Genomic DNA, 16,424 nt, shown 5'->3' on the forward strand with positions numbered 1-16,424 from the left:
ATCCTCGACGAAGAACAGAAACAGTAATACACAAATAGCTACAAAGTCCCTATCTGTAACAACAGAAAATCCCAGAAACCGTTGGCGTCGACGACGCGGAAAAAAGGGAACTGATGTCATCACGCCGGCATAGTCCTAATAAGGAGTCGGTGACGTCAGACGGAGTCGCGCGCGATGCCGCATTCCTATGACGTCGTCCACGCCGGCGTGCTACGAAGAATTTTCCGAACGTTGCTGACGCAAGGGGGATATTCACAAGGTGAGGAATCCACTGGCAGATGTATCTATCAGAAAGAGGCGTGTCCTTCAACAACCTGTCAACAGTCCTGCTGTGTGGAACTTACTGTAGGTAACAGGAAGGGTTGTTGACACCCCTCCTGTGATCCCCAGTTAGTCCCTCACAGAGGATTGCTAAAAGGTGTTCGGAGGCCACATCACATTTCTCCACAGCTCTACCAAGTCTCCTCTAGGCGCACTACTTGTTGGGGGATGAAGACCACTTTACTCCTGAGAGACCTTGGGGCCAAGAAACTCTCCTGGTACATCCTGTTAAGTCCTACACAGCGGGATTCCTGAGAGCTGATCGGATCCCTTCCTTTCTCAACCACACATGAAGACCCTTCCTGATCACAGAGGATGAAGACATGCAGCAAGTTGAGACCCACAAGCATGAAGGAGCACACATGGTCACATGAGGCGTACGGTTTTAGGAATGGAGATGTAATGGTGATAACTAGTTTAGATTCAAAGGCATTAATAATGGCCAAGCATGGAAGAGGAACAAACAGAGCAAAAATAAGTGCATACTCGGCCATACCAGCAAATGTTATTCAATGGGTAAAGGTTCAGTAAGCGCAACCAATACATTTGTCAGACTATACGGGGAATCAGTTTATTCAAGGATCACTTGGACTAAGCAAACAATCGTTTTAAGTGCAGTACTCCTGTGGATAGTGATTGGTTTAGGTTATCAGAATAATTTTGCAGTTTGATGCAAGACTGCAAGAACTTCCACAGAAACAATGAAAACTATTGGGAAAACAATAGATATCTGTAGATTCATGCAAGCCTTCTTAACATAAGTGTGTATCAAGCTATCTATTTCGGATACTTGTGATCAATGTTATAGCAAATCACATAACCTGTCAAAACGTGACATCAGTACCCATATGGCATCACGTTTTGGGAGGCCCAGGAGTGAAAATTTAGCAAATTACATTAATAATAGTTAAAATATAATTCACTTAGGTAGGATACATGGCACAGTCTCAAAAGATCATTCACGTTAAGCCATTTATTTAAATTCTCAAATAGAGTTAATCAATATACAGACTTAAATAAAGAGTAAATGATTGTTCTAATTAGAATAAACAGCGAGTCAACATTCACATCTCAGCAGGAAGAATAACACCATGAAAATTAATAAAACAGATGACAGCAGTGGTAGTTCATTAGCTGCATACAGAGCTTTGCGGTTTCCAAAGAGTAAAGGTGGCAATGCGATTAGTGACTGGAATGGTGAAGCATTAAAATGAGCATTAAATGGCATTTTATATGAAATCAGGTTAAATATTTACAGTTTGCTACAATGAGCTTGTGGGAGAGCAAATCTCTTATATCTAAAATTGTTACTTTGTGTATATGGGGGCACAGACACGGCTGCCCAATTAACCATTCACAGTAATCACACAAGGAGGAAGGAAGTGCTGCCAAAGGGTTTCTTGTCATAAGTTGCGTTTAGAAGGAACCAGTAGTTCATGGAGTAAAATATTCCAACATACTTTGTTCAGTACATTCTGCTTGACACACACATTTAACCACATATTCTTCTTGTGTGCAATCAATAAATACCTTTGAATAACTTGATTGAAACACAGTTCTGCTTGCAAAAGCCGCCCTAGATGCTTCAAACATAGTCCTTTGAGTAGCTGCACCAAGCACTGGTCATCAGAATGATACTCTGTTGGGTCTAAAGTACACAAGAGAGAGCAACAGATGAATAAGAGACGGAGGAACAGCATCAGCAATCAAAACTCTCTTAAATCCAGTTGATAACATTTTACTCTGTACCCTAGAAAAATCAAAATAAAGGAATGCATTAATTGAAAAATCAACCGGCACTGTTAGACCTGTCTTGATCTACAACTTTTGCCTTCCTTATCCATTTTTTCTGACCTCGTTTTTGCTGGCCTTAGGACTCTGCGCACTTTACCACTGCTAACTAGTGCTTAAGTGCCTGTGCTCTCCCCTCTAAAGATAGTAAAATTGGCTTAAACACAATTGCCATATTTAATTTACCTACAAGTCCTTAGTAAAGTGGCACTACATATGCCAAAGGCCTGTAAATCAAATGCTATTAGTGGGCCTGTAGCACTGGCTGTGCCACCAACTTAAGTAGTCCTTTAAACGTGTCTCATGCTTGCCATTGCAGAGGCTGTGTGTGCAGTTATAAACTGCCACTTAACCTGGTAAAATAAACTTTTTGCCAGCCCCAAATCTTTAGTTTTCAATACATACAAGTCATCCCTAGGGTAGGCCCGGGACAGTCCAAACGGCAGGGTACAATGTATACAAAAAAGTAGGACATATACTTTTAAGTTTTATATGTACTGGAAGTGAAAAACCCAAATTCGTTTTACACTACTGCAAGGCCTATCTCTCCCATAGGATAACATTGGAGTTGCCTTGCTACAGTTTATAAGTGTAATTTCCAGATGGAAGTGGATAACCAATACATGTTTGGTGTCTGGAATCACTATTTAAAATCCTACTTTATGGTGAAAGTCAGATTTTAAATTGTAATTCTGAAAATGCCACTTTTAGAAAGTTAGAAGTTTCCTGATGAACCATTTAGTGCCTGCTGCCGGTCTCTGGTCACATGACTGGAAGTAGCTGACAGTTGGGCTTTGGGTATTCCTCCTAGACAGCCACACATAATAGGGAACGTAGGTGTGCCTAGATGGGCATTCACTGGCAGGATGGGAGGGAGGATCTTGGCACAGCCCCACTTATACCTGAATAGGTTGTGTCCTAACTCCACATAAAGGGCTGCATACCCAGTGTAGTTAGTCTGTAGCCAAGACAGGGATTGCAGGATGCCTGAGGACATCAAAGAGAAACCTCTAGAAGGTGCTCCCCCACTTCAGTCACAACTGGGTATAAATATTAGACCTCAGACAACACCACTTCAGTTCACTTCTGCACCAGTGGATATTCTGCCAGGAAGAACGACTGTTGTGTTACCGAAGGACTGCTAGACTACTGCCTTGCTGTGCTGCTGCTTTCCTGTGCTGAACTGCTGTCTGCTGCCCTCCTGCCTAGGTGTGAGGGAGTGGATCTGCATCTCTTGGACCCAGAGTGACTCCAAGGGCTAGTTGTCTAGCCTCCTGATCTGAAGCCTCAGTAACATAACAGGCTTCCATCAAGCTTGCACCTGCACCCAGACCCTGCTATCAGTAAGTCTACCCTTTCAAGTGGTGCCATCCCAGTTCTGGACACATGAAAGTGGGCTTAAGGTGATTACGAGCCTCTGCGATCCAGCAGAACTGACGCCAAATATTCAGTACAAATCTTACACACAACTATACAGACCAACTGTTCTGACTTTTTTCTAGTTATGGTCTGGAATGGCCTACATATCTGATAGGCTTCATAAGGCTAACGGGATAATAATCGCTGTAGCCACACTTTCGTCAAAGGACTGCCAGGCTTCCTATAATCCTTCCTATAATCCTGCATCTAGATGGGACTGTCCCCCAGTGAACCTTATGGCGCCTAACAGATATGTAGGCCATTCCAGACCATAATAAGGAAAGAATCCAAACAATTTGTCTGTATAGTTGCATGCATTTTTTTAACTGAATTTTATGTATGAACGCATTTAAGAATGTTTAAAATAAGCAACCTTAACATATAGGAATTATCATACTTATTGCTTCGGATTAAAGAAGACTGACCCACTGAAATATGTTGACCTCCGATGTACAGGGCCACTACACCCCTATGGCATCGCATTTTTTTTAACCTCGCTTAAGGACCTTCTGATTAGAAGATAATAGGCACCAGCAGCCAATTTTAACTTGTATTGTATCCCTAAAGGAGTACTTTAAGCGATCTGCTTACAAATGCATTAAGTCGCCCACCCACATTAGGTGAGTAGGATGTGGGTCAAATAATGAAGCAAGCCACAAGTGGTACTTGTGTGTGAGGACCCTACAATATATCCTAATATTGAACTGATCACACCGATATACCTGGTTGTATATCTCACGCCTTGAAGAGGTATATATTGGGCAAAGCAACTATCTCGAGGAGCAAAAAGGGATTTAAAAAGTTAGGTCAATCTTCTCTAGTGGGATTACTTAAGACAATTCAGGAGGCTGAGGGTTCTCACCTAAGTACCTACTTCTCGCTCCTCCATAGTGTTGGTTCAAGATGAGTTTTGGCCAAGAAAAGAAAACGCAAAATAATTACCAGTCAATACTGCACTACAAAGGTGTTTATGGAAGTTTGTTGCCGTAAGGAAGACTAATGTTATCTGGATGAGCAGGACATGCTAACCTCTCCATGTCAGTCAGCATAGAGATGCACTACTCTGAATCACATCATCAGGAGAAGAGGATGGTGGCTGAACAGTGACTGCCTGAAAAGTGGCTTTGCATCTTGAGATGATGCACCGCGCTAGACACTCAAGTGTAGACAAAAACTACATGTCCCATGGAATCACCAGACTCTCATGTTACTTACAAGTGGTGATGGTAATTTACTAGGATTATGAACTTGATATTGCACTTGCATTATTCCTGCAAGAGGAGTTACACCTCATCTTGCACAGACTGTATATCCTTATTAATAATACATTTAATATTAAGTACTGCTTTGAAAGAGCTTATGTTTGTTGGTTGTATCACTCATATTACAGTTATCAACCCATTATATGGTCCTTAATCAGATTCACAAAACGTTATCTCAATCAGGAAGGTAACTCCTTTACAAAGCAATGCATCATGGCACAGAATGTTTGCAATTATTATATAAACTTTAAATCTCTTCCACCTCATTTCATCAGGCAGGATTCCACCAAAGACCACTGGAAATACAGAGAATGCCAGTAGGTATATCGTATACAATATCAGAAGTTAAATACAGAAGTCATTGTCTTAAATAACTACAAATCTTCCCTTGTTCTTAAGTATCAATGCCCTACAGTGAAGCTCAAGCTCAGCTATGCTATGAGGCAGTGTAGTGATATTTAGTGCCTTTGTTTCTTTGGTGTCCCTTTCTCCTTCCTGAGCTATACTTTTAACCTACATGTTATTAATGCTGGTTGACAGAGTGTTCAGAGATGTGTCGAAGCACACACCGCTCCAGATGGATCTGGAATATGGGGTTAGGGGATCTGGACAACTGTTCCTCTATTTATTTTAATAATGTAATCACCCTCAACTTGGTTCATGTGTACAGTGCACACTCACAGACTCCAATTAATTTTTTCATCCAGTTGTTTTTGAGGATGAACTACAGGCAATCCTGTAAGGGCCTTGGTTATCCTTGATGTTTTAATAGGAGTCAACCCAAGTGCAACCTGAAGTTTTTAGAGTTGTACTGGGTCTACTTGAACTTTCACTTATAACACATACCTTTCCTTTTTTTGGAATACATGCAGTTATGCTTTACTAGCGAGTTAACAGTGTCACTGAGACATCCATGCTTTAGACAATAGTCATGGTGCAGCTTGAGTTCGATGTTCAGTACTAGTGCAGTGGGGTTCAGTGCATTCAGCATGGCGCAGAGTGAATACCGTCCAAAACACTGTCAGTGATGCAATGTACAGAGTGAATGCTGTGCACTACACTGCAAATAATGTTGGGTAAGGCGTGGAACAGCGGAGTGAATTATGTTCATAGTGGGGTGCAGTGTGGCTGCAATGGGATTTAGTGTGAGTGCAAGAAAGTTCTGTGCAAGAAACCTTCATGCAAAGGGATGCAGTGTGTTTTGTTGGGTGCAGTGTGAGTACAATAGGGCTCTACATGTGTAGCTGCAGCGCAAAGCCTTGTCAGAGTAATGTAAATTGCTCTACTTAGGAATGCAAGAACAAGACCTCGAGGCTCTGACTATCTTGGCAGATATCAGACATTGGGATCAATTCTCTCAAATGAATACCATGGTTCATATTCCTTTGAAATAAATATACATGGTCGGCCAATTACTGTACCTACAGTACAACTGCTTATGTAGCTAATACCTTATAACAATACAAAATGACCCACAAGTATTCTGAGAGCCACTCTAGTAGTGATCTCAAGACATAAGTAAACCCACTCTGGTGGCAGAGCCTTTAAAGAGACATTCCAACTTGCCAATGGGACTTTATAACATCACTTGCAAGAGTTAATGAACACTTGCTTCAAATGCGCTTACAACTGTACACCCTGGGGCTGTCCTGGATGAGCCACCATAACACACCCAAAGGGTGCCAAATTGAGATCCCCCCCGCCCCTTAAGTGATGAAATGTAAACTCTTTTACTTACATGTGTACCTATCAATGCATTGTTACACAGTGTAAATACTAGCTGGTAATAGAGCTACATAAAACAATTGAAACAAAATATCCATTAGTGACTAATCTTCTCCAGATGGAAGAATTAATGCAAATAGGTCTTAAATGTTTGAGAGTAAAGCAGTTTATAACTTAATTTGATAAGGCAATAATACTTACTATTTTCATTTTGCAAAGCGGTCTCTTCTTTTTCAATCATTACAAGCAAACTTTCTGTGAGGTCAGGTCTTTTCCCTACAATTGTAAAGCCATTCCATACATACATCATTTCCTGTAAAAAAACAAAAATAGTTTATCACAAATCCCCCTATCACACACATAACTGATGATTCTGCTTGACAAATAGGTTTCATCAGTATTGAATGTATTTGTGTAGTGTGTTGATCAGAAAAATAGCATAGGCTGAGGATACAAAGAGTTTAGTATTGTATTAGGTGGGAACAATACAGTAGGTGAAATCGACCAGTAGTAGGTGTGAGAAAGGGGATAAAGAAAACAATAAAAGATAGTTTTTGTCCACACATAGTTTGAAGAGTCTTTCTTTATTGCGGATCTGGCAAGCAGGGGCATGTATAGTTGGTGTGCACGTGTACGGTTTGTTAATGAGGTAAATAGTTAAAAAGTTCTGAAATGCAGAGACATATGGAACACCCTAAAAAATGTATCCGGTTATTGTTAATCAGGCTACAGTTAGTTTAATAGCATACTTTTGTATGTTATGTAAAGGGAGGTAAGGATGGAGACAGGTTAGCTGAAGGAAGGGTGAGGTGTTAGTAGAGGGTTTCTTTATGAATAAAATAACTATGGTACATTTTAATTAGACAGGATCAGGCTAGTTTGAAAGGGAAATTTGATGAGGTCTGATAAGTGGAATTGTAACAGATGACAGTAGATGTTGATGCTATGTTAGATGAAAGGAAACGGGAAAGCTTGCAACTTTGAGGATGGAACAAGTTCAGTGGGTGAAGTTGGGAGGAATGGGGAACAATGCAGTGGAAAGGGTAAGCAAAGAGCATGGGTCTGGGAGGGAAGCAGATCTTCTTAAGTGCAGAGAGGAATGGCCAGGTGGTCTTGTCAATTAAATAAATGCTAAAACTCTCACATTAGATGGGGTAATGAGGTCTTGTGTGAGGGTGGAGGAAAGATGAATGAGAGGAGTTGTGAAACTGGTAGCATGTAGCAAACTTTGAGAACACAGTTGTAGTGAAGAAGGAGAGCGTTCAGCACGGTAGCAGTTTAGGATGGTATACATGGCTTATAACCTTTATGAGTGCAGTTGAGAAAGAGTTGGAGGTCCTCAAAAATGCACACAGAGGAAGTGAACCCCTGGGTGCTTTCATGAAATGTAAGTTAAATAATATGCACTACATTTTGGGTATGATAAGCTCTTACTTTCACGAATGGAAAGGACTTAAATATACCACAGAACACAACAGACAACCGCTGGAAACAGCAGCATTGTCTCAAAGGGGAACAGGCTGGCAGCCTACACCCCCATTAGAAGGCCATTAGAAGTTGCCAGTTTAGTATGCCTAGTTTTCTGCAGAGTCCTGCTTAGATAAGCAGTTCATGTGAGATGATATTTAAAGAGGTCTGTGTTTTGTCTTAGGAAAAGAGAGATGTGTTAACTTCTCTGAAGAGGTGTGGTAATGAACAAAAAACCGTCTATGAATGGCAGGGTACTAACAGGTTGTTGTTTGGAACCTTTTACGTTGACTTCAACTCTGGTGAAATGAAAACTACAAGCCATCTAGAACTGAATGCATGACCATGTACATCATTGCTAAATGAACAGACAATAGAAGTCGTTTAATTGTAAATGTAATAGTTGTCTTTTTGATAAAACACCAACTTCTAATGTGATATCTCTTGAACAATAACAGATCCCAGCATGTGACTGGAATTCAAAGATAATGGTTACAAACATAAATATGACAGGTCAAAAATATTACCTCTCGACTATAAAATAGATCTTCTTTAATCAAATATTGCCAGATACATACACATTCTTAATTCATACTTAAATATATGCTCTTCTGGGTTACTAGGTACTTGAAAGCACAATGTATTTGATAATTATGAGGACCTAGCTATTTAAACATTGTATCAACAGTTTCATGTCTAATTTACATATTTGGATGCACTACATGAGAAAATCACTTCAGTGTTAACCTTAATAAATAACTTCTGCAATGTTATAGCTAGGTTTTACTATTAAACCTAGAGTACTGCACACCATGCTCACATTTCCTAATGTGAACTTGATGTAAGATTTCAAGCACATGAACAAAATGGGACACATCAAGTACAACATGACTGCATAGAAGTCAAAGTTATTTTCATACTTGGATAAATGTACATGAGGAGTATATGCTGCCACATATGACAGTAAGATGCTTGGAATTCACCAAAATAAATTAAAAGAATGGTTGAAATATCTTGTTGTAAAGCCCAAGCGCCAAGGCAAGAGCTATCCACACATGCAGGCAGTTGTGCTGCCCCAATTGTGATGGGAAGAATAATGCAATACAGTGTGAGTATTGTGGGGGCACTGACAGCACATCCATCTCCTGAAATTCTGCTTCTCAAATTAATTTGAGGAGACCAAAGTATTGTCTAATATTTACCAGTGCAGGCAGCACCAACTTCACCGGGTTAGGCGCAGCATAACGTCGGGACTTCCTGATGGCAAACTTTTCTGTGGGTATAGATTTTCCTGCAATTTTCTGTTTTAAGCCTTCTACTTGCCTGCATAAATCAAAATAGGTGGATCAATAGAGTGACACTATGTTATAGATTTTGACATACTTACATATGATAATACCATTTGTCGTATTAAACATGTCAAGAAAATAATGAAAATAGTCCACTTCTTCAAGCCGTTGAAGTCACCCCGCTGTTTGGTATCCTTTGCATGCCTTACATTTTTAATAGTGTGTTATAATAATCATTACTCAAGAAATAGTGATGACACTTCACATAGAATTAATAAACTATCTGACCCAGAGATTAGCTTTTCCTCTCTAGTGTGTTAGTAGTGTGTCATAATGATCTTTGCTTAAAAATAGTGACAACACTTCACAGGGAATTCAGAAACTTCCTGACCCAGAGATTAACTTTTCCTCTCTGTATCATTGTTATGTGTTATTTAATATAGCAGTAGTCAATATGACCTTGTTTAGAGGAGACTGCTTTTCAAGCTGATCAAAAAAAGGCAGGAGATTATGCAAAATTGTCTCACCCAGGTGGGCCTCACACAACATCTTCTTATGCATTCCCTGTTGCCTTAATTGTTTTAGTCAGTGGTTACCAAACCTTTAGCACAGGCTGTACTAATGTGATGTTATCCATTTGACATATGTCAGTCCATGCACTAAAAGAACCACAGTTATTGTTCAATAACATTTTCTTCCACTAGCACTCCTCTGTCTCTTAGTCGCTAAAGGTACAACTAAAGAGAAGACAGAAACAAATAGCGACAATGTAGTCTAAAGGATAGGCTTTAAGCAAAGTAGTTATAAGAACAGTTAATGCAACTGCTTATGCAGCCCTGAATGGAGCTCAAAATTAGTAGGTATTACGAAATTCACATGTAGAAGTTAATGTGGCCACCCTGGAAATGGAAGCAATAATTCCTGGTTAATACAAAAACACGAAATTACAGCATTAAAAAGGATGAGACAATATGCAGTGTTGTGATATCACAATAATGACAATGCAGTGGTTTGCAGAAGAAAACAAATCTCCAACCTATGTGTGCAGGTAATGCTCCCCAAGATAGAAGTCTTGTAGGTAAGCAATTTAAAATCACAGGAAAGTATGTTATCATGTGGTGCTGCCACACTATTTCCATTTAGGTAGCACTGCTGATGGGGACTCCAAAACTGGGAATATCATGCATATTTAAACATACTATATTTCATAGATTTTAGTCTCATAACAATTATCAGATTCGGGTGCCAGCAATGCGATCTAAAAATCACTGCTGATAAGTGGGCAGGAAAATATACGGATTAATGTAATTGCCAGAACCATGATCTCACAATTGAATGCCTAGGCAGTTCTATTTTTATGCCATTCCTCTACTCATGAGGTGGCGAAGTGAGCTAAAGAACGATGATGGATTCAACCCAGATCTGTGACTGGGGGTGAGTGTCTAAAAAGTTTCAGCGCTCCGTCCATCACCTCCTTGTGTTTGCTTTGTTCACCCTAAGTTGGCAGGGTATGCCCAGACGTGGGTCCCTTGCTCACTTTGCCACTGGATTCCAGCTAGCCTGGCTGATGAGGGGTGTTACCCCAAAACCCGTCCTAAGATGCCTGCTTCTGGTTCAGGGAAGACCTGGCTTGGCAGTTCGGGCTGGACTGTTCCCATGAGGCACAGGGTCAAGACTGATTTACATGTAGCTGGGTCTGAACTGAGGTGGCGAAGTGAGCTAAAGAACAATGATGGATCTACTTGCGTTTGCTTCCTATACTCGTGGCAGGAAGTCTCCTCTAGCTTCCACATGTATCTTCAGTGCAGTTTAAACAATAAAATGTAGCCCATTACTGACGTAGTATATTTGTTTAATCATCTTGCATTACATATAAAATATTGTCTCAAAGCATACCGAGTGATATGAGCCCACATTATGCAGGTCTCCTATATCATTTTAATAATATTCCAGACTATTTTTGCAATTATGCAATTTGTGATGTGTAATACATTCATAACATTTCAGTAAGGGATTTGATCCAACCCTACCACAAACAAAACTATTTTACCATAGAACTGGTCTCCAACTTTTTTGCAATAACAGCTACTTATGGTCAATGAAAACCATCCTGACCTACTATTATTACTGTATTAATAGTGACTACATCAGACAAGATTATATAAGTGGTCATTATATGCAAGATTACTAACAGTAATCACCTCAGTTCATAAGTATTGTAAAAATAGCTTTTTCAATGTGGAATGCTCTATGTGGGTTATACACAGTGCCACTGAAAAAATGTCATTGTGCGGCCGTGCCGATTTTCAATAATTATACATTTGCAACATAATCCATCATCTGCGACATAATCTGCCGATTTTACCAAATCTAGCTTAAATTGTTTGAAAGTAACTAAAAGTGCAGCGACACATGTCACCGCGTGTTGGAAGGGCCTATGCAAAGCTGGAAGGGTCACCTTTCTGTTGCTTATCCCTAAATGTGGGTGTTAACTTGGTACCAATGTGGTGCAACCAATGGCTAGACAGTGTTACTAAGTTTAAAAATGACAAAAAAAGAAGTAATACTATTACAAAATGTGCTGCATTATGCTGCATAATTTGCCTTTTCTTACCGCATAATTTACTCAACCATACTGCATAATTTGGCCCTCTCCTGCTGCATAATTCCAGTGGCCCTGGTTATACATAGCAGCCAAAGATTCAATGACTTTAGCACCAAGGTAATAATAGCACTAATAATTTTCCCCAATGCTGCATGGTTTATTCTCAATATTATCTTTATATATAGTGTGGAAATTCAACCATTTTTCTCCAAAAATCAACTTATGAGTTCTGAAGAACAAGTTACTTACCTTCGGTAACGCTTTTTCTGGTAGATACTATATCTGCCTGTGGATTCCTCACCTTGTGAATACCCCCTTGCGTCAGCAACATTCGGAAATTCTTTTTTCGTAGCCTCGCGCCGACGTGGACTCCTGACGTCATAGAGACACGACCTCGCTCGCGACTCCGCTGACGTCACCGACGCCTATAATAGGCCCACGCCGGCGTGATGACATCAGTTCCGCCCTTTTTTCCGTGCCATCGAGGCACACGGACGGACCAATGACAGTAGAAATATACAAGTATACACAGTACACAGTACTCAAGGCAAAACACACAGTGTTAAGCAAAAGCAGGAAAGCAACTGAAACATTTCCTTGACAATAAAATATATATATATATTACACTACAGTAACTCTGGCATAGAAGAGTGGACAACGGGGAGGCGGGTGGGTCGGTGAGGAATCCACAGGCAGATATAGTATCTACCAGAAAAAGCGTTACCGAAGGTAAGTAACTTGTTCTTCTGATAGATACATCTGCCGTGTGGATTCCTCACCTTGTGAATAGAGTCCCACAGCAGTCCCCACTCCCGGAGGAGGGTGTCCACTCTTCTAAACCAGGAAATCCTGAAGGACAGAGCGCGCAAAATGGCCGTCCCTCCTCACTTCGGAATCCAAGCAGTAATGCTTCGCGAAAGTGTGGAGGGAAGACCAAGTCGCCGCCCTACAAATATCCTCCACAGGCACACCTCTAGCCAATGCTGAGGTTGAAGACTTAGCTCTAGTTGAATGAGCCCTTATACCCTCTGGTGGTTCCTTACCGGCCAAAGAGTAGCAGATCTTTATGCAGAGGACGATCCATCTCGATAAAGTCCTTTTATGGACCGCCCTTCCTTTCTTGCAGCCAGCAAATCCAACGAAGAGCTGGTCCTCCAAGCGAAAGTCCTTGGATCTGTCCAAGTAAAAGGACACCGCCCTCTTAGGGTCCAGACGGTGCAGTCTCTCCTCCTCCTTGGAAGGGTGAGGGGGAGGATAGAAGGTAGGTAGGGTAATGGACTGTCCTAGATGGAAGGGAGTTACCACCTTAGGCAGAAAAGCAGCCCTGGTCCTAAGAACCATTCTATCAACATGAATGGTCAGGAATGGGGGCTTGGAGCTAAGAGCTTGAAGCTCACTAACCCTCCTTGCCGAGGTTATTGCAACCAAGAAGACTGTCTTAAGGGTAAGAAGCCTCATGGGACATTTGTGGAGAGGCTCAAAGGGAGCCCCCATCAAAAAGGTCAATACAAGATTTAAATCCCACTGAGGCACAATGAAAGGTGAAGGAGGGAACATATTAGTAAGACCCTTCAAAAACCTTAAGACCACAGGAGACTTAAAAAGAGAGGGCTGGTCAGGCAAGCAGAGAAAAGCCGACAGTGCCGACAGGTAACCCTTTACCGTGGCAACCGCCAGACCCTGCCGCGCCAAAGAAAGAGCAAATTGTAGAACATTAGACAAATGGGCCCTCAAAGGATCAACAGACCTTTCCCCACACCACGTGACAAATTTCGCCCATCTATAAGAATAGATGGACTTAGTGGAGTCACGCCTGGCTGACAAGATGACATCCACAACGTCAGGCGGGAGGGAAAAGGAATTCAGGTTGCCCCGCTCAATCTCCAGGCATGAAGGTGCAATGTCTGGAGGTGGGGGTGTAAAACCTGCCCCTCCATCAGAGAGAGGAGGTCTGCCCTGAGAGGGAGACGGAGCGGCGGGTGAGAGGAGAGGTGGAGTAGATCTGTATACCACACCCTTCTTGGCCAATCCGGAGCGACCAATATGACTTGGGCCCGGTCTTGGCGAATCTTCCTCAGAACCCGAGGAATCAAGGGTATGGGGGGAAACGCGTAAAGGAGTTGATCTTTCCAACTCAACTGAAACGCGTCCCCCAAGGCTCCTTGCATCGGATACTGGAGACTGCAGAACGACAGGCAGTGCGCATTCTCGCGAGTGGCAAACAGGTCCACCCGAGGAGTCCCCCACATCTGAAAGATGTCGTGAACCACCTCCGGGTGCAGCCTCCACTCGTGGTCGGCAGAGAACTGCCGACTGAGACTGTCTGCACGAACGTTCAGAACACCGGCCAGATGATTTGCCATCAGACAAATCTGATGGTCCTGAACCCAGGACCAGAGACGCAGAGCCTCTCTGCAGAGACACTGCGACCCTACTCCTCCCTGCTTGTTGATGTACCACATCGCAGTCGTGTTGTCCGTCAGGACTTGAACAGACTGACTGCGAAGGGAAGGGAGGAAGGCCTTGAGCGCCAAACGTATCGCCCGCAATTCTAGAAGGTTGATGTGAAGCAACCTTTCCTCTGGAGACCAAAGGCCTTTGACCTCCAGATCCCCCAGATGAGCACCCCACCCGAGAGTGGATGCATCCGTTATCACCGTGGCCACCGATGGGGGAAGTTGAAAAGGCTTTCCTTGGGACAGATTGCCTTCCACGCCCCACCAAGACAGATCCGCTGCAGCTTCTCTGGAGATCCTCACTGACTCCCTGAGGTCTCCGCTGTGCTGATACCACTGCCTGCGGAGACACCACTGGAGCGCCCTCATGTGCCAGCGTGCATGGTTGACCAACAGAATGCATGAAGCCATCAGACCGAGCAGGCGAAGGACCTTCAGGACTGGAACGACCGCTCCATTGTAAAACAAAGGAATCATCTCCCGTATGTCGCGAATCCTTTGAGGGGGAGGGAATGCACGACATACGGTTGTGTCCAGTACCGCCCCTATGAACAGGTTGCGCTGGGAGGGCACCAGGTGAGACTTGGGTACATTTATTGAAAAACCCAACCTGTACAACAACTGGGTTGTCTCCCGCAAATGATGGAGCACTCTCTCTGACGACTCCGCTTTGATCAGCCAGTCGTCTAAATAAGGGAATACCGGAATCCCTGACCTTCTGAGATGTGCCGCCACCACTGCCATCACCTTGGTGAAGACTCGAGGCGCAGTAGTAAGTCCAAACGGAAGGACCGCAAACTGGTAGTGCTGCGATCCCACCGTAAAACGGAGATACCTCCTGTGCGACTTCAGGATTGGGATGTGAAAGTAAGCATCCTGCAAGTCGAGTGACACCATCCAGTCTTCTTCTTGCAGCGCTTGAAGAACCTGAGCAAGGGTGAGCATCTTGAATTTCTCCTGTTTCAGATAGAGATTCAAGATCCTGAGATCCAGGATTGGACGAAGCCTGCCATCCTTCTTCGGAATCAGGAAATACCGGGAGTAGCATCCCTGACCCCTTTCCTGCTCTGGGACCACCTCTATCACACCCTTTCTTATCAGAGTTAAAACTTCCTCTTGCAGAAGAGACAGATGCTCCTCGGAGCAATACCCTTGGCAAGGAGGGAAATTGGGAGGGAATTCCCGAAAGGGAAGGGCATACCCATTTTCTACAAGATTGAGAACCCAAAGATCTGACGTAACCGATTCCCAATCCTGTAGAAAATGGGTAAGCCGGCCCCCAACCGGACCCACATGATCCTGAATGTCGGATCTAGGGCTGCTTCTCAGGGGCAGGAGGGTTGGAGGAAGTGGAGGAGGAAGAGACCTGACGTCCACGAGGACGCACTCTTTGCTTTCCCCTGTAGGACCTGTATAAGGAGTTTTGCTGCTGCTGTTGTTGCTGCTGCTGCTGTTGGCCTTGCCGGGAATTCCGAAAGGCAGGACGGCCAAAACCTCTGAATCTTCTGCCAGTTGAAGAACCTCTCATTTGGAGACCCAGGGATTTAGCAGTCGCCTTGCAATCTTTAAACCTCTCAAGGGCCGCATCAGCCTTCTTCCCAAAAAGGCCTGAACCATCGAAAGGAAGATCTAATAATGTCGCCTGAACATCAGCCGAAAAGTCAGAGGATTTCAACCAGGCAGACCTCCTAGTAGCGACAGCAGTGCCCATAATGCGCGCCACAGAGTCTACAGTATCCAAACCGCTCTGAATGACCTGGCGAGCCGCTGCCTGAGCGTCAGAGATGACTTCCTCAAAATCCTTCCTGCTGTCATCAGGAACTTTTGGAACCAGAACATGTAAAGAGTCCATCAGAGCGTGTAAATATCTCCCCATCAAGCAAGTGGCATTTGATGACTTCAATGCCATACTGGCAGAGGAGAAGGACTTCTTTGCCACCTGATCCTGCTTCTTTGCTTCCTTCTCAAAAGGAACCTGAGGGAAAGCACTAATGTTCCTTTTGGAGCATGCAGCCTGAATGATCAAACTCTCCGGTGAAGGGTGAGAGGTTAAAAAGGCAGGATCATCAGGGGCAACCCTGTATCTTCT

At 43.0% G+C, this 16,424-nt stretch overlaps 1 protein-coding gene across 4 annotated transcripts in view; it reads right to left on the bottom strand.

Annotated features, from left to right (window-relative positions):
- The window catches only part of TTC39B (tetratricopeptide repeat domain 39B), a 609,447-nt gene that overhangs the window by 13,386 nt on the left and 579,637 nt on the right, over positions 1 to 16,424 (bottom strand). For all 4 annotated transcript variants that reach the window (XM_078675907.1, XM_078675910.1, XM_078675908.1 and 1 more), the window contains 3 exons: positions 9,188 to 9,308; positions 6,720 to 6,831; positions 1,852 to 1,969 (listed from right to left, as the gene is read on the bottom strand). In XM_078675907.1, the coding sequence (XP_078532033.1) occupies positions 1,852 to 1,969; positions 6,720 to 6,831; positions 9,188 to 9,308 (351 nt within the window). The remainder of the gene's footprint in view (positions 1 to 1,851; positions 1,970 to 6,719; positions 6,832 to 9,187; positions 9,309 to 16,424) is intronic.

This window comes from Lissotriton helveticus, chromosome 2_1 (genome assembly GCF_964261635.1).
Source record: "Lissotriton helveticus chromosome 2_1, aLisHel1.1, whole genome shotgun sequence".
In the NCBI taxonomy this organism is placed as follows: domain Eukaryota; kingdom Metazoa; phylum Chordata; class Amphibia; order Caudata; family Salamandridae; genus Lissotriton; species Lissotriton helveticus.